Genomic DNA, 7,872 nt, shown 5'->3' on the forward strand with positions numbered 1-7,872 from the left:
ACATGTCTCCCCACTTCACTTTCCACCTTCGTGGGCAGCAGGAGAATCAAAGTTTTCTCTCATTAATTTGGAAAAGCACGTCCTGTCACCCGCTGCCTGGCAGCAGTGTGCTAGGCCCCAAGCAAGCGAGGCTCAGTCAGGACAGCCTTCGCTCATGGGTGCTGGCACCCAAAGGGCACATTCCACCTCTACAGTCGCCCCTACTATCCCACTGTTTCACTGAGAGGACGAAATTTCTCCCCGCCTCTGGGTTCTTGATCTTGAACACTGACCGAAGGCACCTCAGCAAGGGCCGCCCGCGCTCACCAGGTGTGTCTGTCTGCATTTGCTCCCACCTCAGCACCTGCATTAACCCCCCAGAGGTAATCCTGTAGCTGCACTGGCCTCCATGGGAACAGGGCATCACCACTCCGCCCTCTCACTGTCATCTCACAGGCGCCCACCCTCAGCACCCAGAACACCCAGACACTCTCCAAAGGACCTGAGCACATCAGAGGGGATGTGTGCACATCCAGTGGGGGTGTTAGGCATGCCGGTTTGATGGAAGTGCGATGGAGAGGCGGGGGGAACTTGTGCACGCCTTGGTTTGCAACTGTTGCAGGCGCGGGAGGGTGACAGTGTGCTGGGGGGATGTTCGCACGCGGGGGGGGGGGGGGGGGGTGCACACCGGAGGCCTCTGGCTTGGCAGATCCGCAAACCCCCGTGGTGCGGCCAGGAGGACGTCAGTCTGGCCCGCCACAGTGGCTGTCCCTGCGATCCTGCACCTTCTGGGCCAGGCGGCGGATCTTGCGCAGCCACTCCTGGGCGCTAATGGCCTGCAGGCACTACTTCAGCTGAGCCTGCAGGCTCCGCTTGTCGCGCTCACAGCTGTCACCACCGCCATGTGGGGAGTACAGGCCACCCTCCGCCGGCCTGCCTCCCCTGTCCAGAGGCTCTCTGCGCTGCTCACCTGCCCAGAATGACTGGGGCTGGGTGGAAGCCAGGCGTCCTGCCCTGCCCAACCCCGGCTGATCCGCCCCTGTGCGAGCTGCCGTCCCGCCGGGAAGGGTCATGGATCCGGGTCCGGGTCCGGGACCGCAGACAGCCTCAAGCACTGCCCCCTGCCCGGCAGGATCACAGATCCGGGTCCTGGGACCACGGACAGCCTCAAGCATTGCCCCCCGCCCAGCAGGGTCACAGATCCGGGTCCCGGGACCGCGGACAGCCTCAAGCACTGCCCCCCGCCCCCCAGGGTCACAGATCCATGTCCTGGTCCCGTGGACAGCCTCAAGCGCTGCCCCCCGCCCGGCAGGGTCACAGATCCGGGTCCCGGGACAGCAGACAGCCTCAAGCACTGCCCCCCACCCGGCAAGGTCACAGATCCGGTCCTGGACCATGGACAGCCTTGCCCGCTGCCGCCCGCCTTCAGTATGCAAATTAGCCGCCATCTTGTTGCTTGAGGGTGAGGGTCCCCACTGGGGTGCCTGGCCAGCCTAGATGAGGGGATGATGGCTGTTTGCAACTGGTCACACCCCCTTCAGGGTAGGGGTCCCCACTGGGGTGCCTGGCCAGTCTGGGTGAGGGGTTGAGGGCCATTTTCAGGCTGGTGGGCGACTGAAGCTCCCAACTTCTCCTTTTTTTTCTTTTTTTTTATTCTGGGATTTATTTACCTTCTATGGCTGTCACTGGAGCTGAGAGCCGGCTTTAGCTCCGAGGCCCAGCTGCAGCTCTGAGACTTCGGCTGCTGAAAGCAGGGATCTGGGTTTGTTTGGGTTCTATAATTGAAACACTGCTGCGATCCTGCTGGCTGAAGCCCGGCTGGCCGAAAGCAGGTTTCTGGGTTTTGTTTAACTTCTATAATTGCAACATTGTTTCTTAGAGTGCAAGCTCAGAGGCCGGCAGTGGCAGGCGGGGAACCTTGGCTTCCTCCATCACTGGAGCAAGCAAGCCTCCTGTTTGCTTCAGCTGCCTGGCTGCCGGCCGCCATCTTGGTTGATGGTTAATTTGCATATCACCCTGATTAGCCAATGGGAAGTGTGCCGGAGCTACGGTTAATTACCATGTTTGTCTATTATTATATAGGATATAGATATAGATATCCTATATAATAAAAACCTAATGTGCTAAGTTGTCCGTTCAACCAATCAAAGCATAATATGCTAATGATATGCTAAGGCTGTTCAACTGCTCGCTATGATGTGCATTGACCACCAGCGGGCAGATAGTCAACTGGTCAACCAGTCGCTATGTCGTGCACTTACCACCAGCGGGCAGATGCTCCGAACGGTAGGTTAGCTTGCTGCTGGGGTACAACCAATCAGGACTAAATGAGACAAGTCGGACATGCCCCGGAGCCCTCCCACGGGCCCTCCCCAGCTGGCCAACCTCCCATGTCCCGCCCTGGCCCCAATCTTGCACTGGTGGGGTCCCTTGGCCTGGCCTGCGCCATTTCGCAATCTAGGACCCCTCGGGGGATGCTGTAGAGCCGATTTTGGCCCAATCCCGCAGGCCAGGCTGAGGGACCCCACCAATGCACCAGTCCTCTAATATGCATATAAGATCTTTGGTTAATCTCTTCCCTCTGAGATTCATCAGTCTGTTCCAGTTTCCATGCCTGTGCATTGAGCGTCTGCCCGCTGGTGGACAGTGCTTGTCATAGCTACCAGCAGGTCGGCCGGTTGCGTAGACTTTTATATATATATATAGATAATAATAACATTACATATTAAGTGACTAAAGTTAAACTTTAATAAGAATACTCAGGAAAAATTAAAGGTCATTCTTACCGACACAAATATCAGAGACAGGGTAATTAGGCTCATAGAACAACCAAATATATTATCATAAAATATTCTTGAAACTGGTATAGCCATTCTAAAAGTATTCCTGATATTTTAACACTAAAATTTCATGTTTAAATTATTGTTTCCAAATCTCTTTTTAGACATTACTTTGCAACAATAAGTACATGTTATGTTCAATGTTAAACACTGCCCTTATGGTTATCAATACCACACAAGTTTTTCCAAGTATCTGATTTAAGGAAAATTAAAAAGGCATATTAGAAAAAATTTTAAAGCTCTAGTATAGCATTATTTTATAACTAGACTTTATTAGGTAAATCTTATAAAAACATGTTCTTGAGATATAAAATATATTCTTACAAACCACCCAGCTATTCACAATACAGCATTACTGTAATTTAAAAAGTAAACTCACCTGAGCTCCTATTGCACTCGTTAACTTGAAGATATACAAAACTATGTCTAAAAATGGCTGTAAAATAAGTATCAGAAGGTATATCAGTACAAAGAATTAGATTACCTATATTGATAGCTAATACATTAAATACAAAATGCTATTTAATATATAACATGTAATTGTTAACATGTAGAGTTCCCATTGTGTATAATGTACTGTAACATGTTGATCAATGATTACATAAAAGGCAGTTATTGTAAAAAAATAGAAAATGGAGAAGCCTGATCAATGTCTACTGACTAGTGGAAAAATTTTATCACTTTTCATCACCTAAGGTAGCTCTACTGTGATAACTGACCATTAGTAACTAAGCAATTTCTCAAGGTAGTGCAAAGACATAAAATGACCCAAGTTGTAACTCCAAATGTGCTACCAGCTTTTCTGGTTTCTATATATCTTCACCTATAAAAATGAGAGGCTCTTCCTGCTCTTATTACTGTTTGATTCTATTATTTTGTCAGAACATCTATATGTTGAAATAACATAGTAAGCCTATTTATGAATATAATCTTTGGATATAAAGTTCAAATTTCTAGGACTAAAACAAACATTAAGAACCTCACACAGAGACAGCTCAACTGACATGCTAAAAGTGTTTTTTGAAGTGTTTCTCAAGAAATCCAAATTGAGTTCATTCACTTAAGTCTACAGCCACCCCTTTTTGACTGATATATACATTACAAGGATCAGGGACTTGGTTTATTAATTGGCTTGTACTACTTTCTTTTTGCCTTATAAATTATGACACCTGTGAAATTCAAGTACATTTAAAAGTTGATAAAAATTACTCATAATTTAAGTCAGAGTTCAAACAATAAGATAATATTAAAAGTAAGTATATTATAATGCATAGCAATTAATTCGGTATTTTATTCTACTGCAGATGTGACAACACCTGAGCTGCAGACTTGCTCAAGTGCCAAGATGTAAAGACTAGAAGTCTACAGAACTACATGAAAAACTTTATATGTTACCCCCACACACTCACATATAAACAGAACAAACTTTAAAATATGGTAATGGACTGATAAATCTCAGAGGAAAGGGGGGACAGGAAGAGATTAACCAAAGAACTTACATGCATTTATGCATAACCCATGGACCCAGACCATAATGTGGTAGGCCTGGGGAAGTGGGGTGGGACGGAGGTGGTGGGCAGGTGGGGAAAGAGGGGACATCTGCAATACTTCCAACAATAAAGATAAATTTAAACAATAAATAAATAAATGTGGTAATGGGTGAAAAGAAAGCTGAATTACTGAACAATATAGTTTTGTCAGAGTTCCTAGAGTTTGGAACCAGTTAGCAAAGGCTTCTTCTGGAGAGCAGAATAAAGACAAGGTTTGGCATGAAGTGAAAAGGTATCTTAGCAGTGGGCATATCATGAGGAGTGAAGCTCTTGTGGATACATATCACTTTTCTAAGAATTGCCTATCCTCCCTCCAACCACATGGTTGAAGCAGAGCATTCCTGTTCTTACACTGTGACCAAGCCCCTTGTATATGGATATCTGGATCAATTGTGGCCAGAGGCAAAGATACTATAAACGGTCCAGTCTGAGACAAGCTCCCACCGCAGACCAGGAGCTGTCATATGCATCGAAGTGAGAAATGGAGCATCATCTAAAATGAAGAGGGGAGGAAATGCTGTGTAGATAGTCTCACAGGTACCCACTACATGTCCAAGTGCATGTGTAAATTAATATCTTATGAAAGCTTTTTGACTATTATTTAAATGATCTAAAAGAATTAGAGATACTGAAGGAGAGAATGGGCAGAAAGAAGTGCTAGCCCAATGGTAATGGATATAGAACTAGAAGCATAAATTGACTGCAGATCTCTCAACAATTGCAGAAAATAGAGATCAAAAGATAAAAATGTAAATTTTTGTTGTTTAACTGAAATCAGACTTAATATTCTTACGAAATCTTTATAAGACACTAAATTCTCAGTTCTTAGCTAAAGCACATTATAAAATAATATGAAAAAATAAATAATTATAGTTAAAACTATTATAACTCAAATTTTCTCATAAAAGTATTAAATATTTACATGATGCTCTTATATGAATCAAAACAATTCTACATAAATTTGCTGAGATTCAAAATTCAAAAAATTAACAAGTAATAATAAAAAATTAAGAAACTTACCTTACTAAGATTTGAATACAGATCAACTACACTGTTACAAAACTTTTCTACATCTTGTGTAAGCAGCTGGTCTGGGTTAGCTATTCTGTTGTCCAGATTCCCCATTTTATAATATGTGAAAGCTCTAAAATAGCAATAAACAAATGACTTTAAAACAAATGATATTTTTTAAAAACTCACATTATACTACTTAGTTCACATTAATAGAAACAGAAAACTTTGGAGTTGGAAGAGGCCCCAGAGATTGTCCTAATTTACTTTAAAAATGAGGAAGCAAGTCTAGAGAAGGATGACTTGCCAATTAATGGAAGAGCCAGAATTATAGATTCTAAATACTGGGTCTTTCTTTATGTTTCTGGGTCTAAAAGCAATTTTCTTGAAAACATAGCCAACAAAAAAGAAAATCTACATCTCAACATCATAAGTATTACCGTTCAATTTAAGTATTTTAATATAAAAATAGGTTATTACTTACTGGAGATACTCCTCATAGAGGTATTTAGTTAGCCTTACTCGGAAGCACAGTTTGAGCTCATTTAACCCAAACTTCAAGAAGTTATTAACCAGAGAGATCTAAAACAAACAAACACATATTACTGATTTTGCTTAATTTCTACGTACTAAATCATAATGTATTTCTCTGTCATTGGCTATGTCCCCAAATCCTATGATTTTTATAATTAATAGTCCAAATTTATATAATTCAGTTCCGTTTTACTTAAAATTTACAAAGATACAAAAAGAACATGCTAACCAGTGATGGCAAACCTATGACACAAGTGTCAGAGGTGACAGGTGAACTCATTTTTTTGGTTGATTTTTCTTTGTTAAATGGCATTTAAATATATAAAATAAATATCAAAAATATAAGTCTTTGTTTTACTATGGTTACAAATATCAAAAAATTTCTATATGTGACACAGCACCAGAGTTAAGTTAGGGTTTTTCAAAATGCTGACAAGCCGAGCTCAAAAGGTTCGCCATCACTGTGCTAAGCCAAAGGCTCTATTATCCTGATATGTTAAACTTTACTTGGAACTTAATTTTAGAGTATGTTAATATCATTAATTCTGAGAAGTCACTTCTACCTTTTATTTTGGTAGAAAAAAAAGCCAAATGTGTCACCTTCCTATCTAATGTAAAGAACTTGCTTTTAAGAAGTACTGACATTTGTGTATACTTTCTGCTTCCTACTACCAGTGTTACAACCCCAGACAATGGAATTCTATACATATTGCATCTGTATTTGTTTTAAAAAGTAGTATAGCCTGACTGGCGTGGATCTGTGGTTGAGCATCAACCTATGAACCAGAAGATCATGGTTTGATTCCCGATCGGGGTACATGCCCAAGTTGCAGGCTTGATCCCCAGTGTGGGGCATGTAGGAGGCACCCAATAATGATTCTCTCTCATCACCTTTCCCTTCCTCTCTGAAATCAATAGAAATATATATTTTTTAAAGTTGTATGTCTTATACCTACAGATTATTTCTAGAGTCATATTTACTACTTTTTTCCATCATTATATTAAAACTAGCCGGTGCACAAAATTCGTGCACAGGTAGGGTCCCTAGGCCTGGCTGGTGATCAGGGCCGATCGGGGCCTTCTGGCTGCCAGCAGGGGTCTTCCTTGCCTGGCTGATGGCTACCGGCCGGGGCCTTCCTTCATTCCATGCCGCCCCCTGGTGGTCAGCACATGTCATAGTGAACGATTGAACTCCCAGTCTCCAGGTTGAACTCTGAGTGGACACTTTGCATATTAGCTATATATATATGTATATGTATATGTATTTATATATTTTTCCATAGTTCTGAATCATATTTACATAAAATGTTTATCCAAAACTGATTTTCTGCTGAATCTGTTTTTGACTGATAGCTAAGCTACTTATCTCAGCTTTATTAAATCTGACATATAATTAGTGCATTTTACAATCAAGTTCCTCCTTTTAACTCCCACATCTAAAATACTAAAATTCTTATAGTGCCAATAAAATGGAACAAAAACCAAAGCTAAGAAAATCACTTAGAATTTAGAACAGCGGTTCTCAACCTGTGGGTCACAACCCCTTTGTGGGTCGAACGACCCTTTCACAGGGGTCACCTAAATACATCCTGCATATCAGATATTTACATTACAATTCATAATAGTAGCAAAATTACAGTTATGAAGTAGCAACAAAAATAATGTTATGGTTGGGGGTCACCACAACATGAGGAACTGTATTAAAGGGTCAAGGCATTAGGAAGATTGAGAACCACTGATTTAGAACAAATACCTTTATTTTTAATACATTTTTAAATTTATTAAAACAAATACCTTTATTTTTAATAAATTTTTTTAAATATATTTTATTGATTTTTTTTTTTTACAGAGAGGAAGGGAGAGGGATAGAGAGTCAGAAACATCGATGAGAGAAACATCGATCAGCTGCCTCCTGCACACTCCCTATTGGGGATGTGCCTGCAACCAAGGTACATGCC

The 7,872-nt window shown here is 42.0% G+C and overlaps 1 protein-coding gene across 2 annotated transcripts in view; it reads right to left on the reverse strand.

The window, feature by feature from the left end:
* The window catches only part of ABCD3 (ATP binding cassette subfamily D member 3), a 93,163-nt gene that overhangs the window by 37,038 nt on the left and 48,253 nt on the right, over positions 1-7,872 (reverse strand). For both annotated transcript variants that reach the window (XM_059688767.1, XM_059688768.1), the window contains exons 6-8: positions 5,865-5,962; positions 5,390-5,513; positions 3,199-3,255 (exon numbers count right to left, since the gene is read on the reverse strand). In XM_059688767.1, the coding sequence (XP_059544750.1) occupies positions 3,199-3,255; positions 5,390-5,513; positions 5,865-5,962 (279 nt within the window). The remainder of the gene's footprint in view (positions 1-3,198; positions 3,256-5,389; positions 5,514-5,864; positions 5,963-7,872) is intronic.

The sequence above is a fragment of the Myotis daubentonii genome, chromosome 3 (assembly GCF_963259705.1).
Source record: "Myotis daubentonii chromosome 3, mMyoDau2.1, whole genome shotgun sequence".
Taxonomy (NCBI): Eukaryota; Metazoa; Chordata; class Mammalia; order Chiroptera; family Vespertilionidae; genus Myotis; species Myotis daubentonii.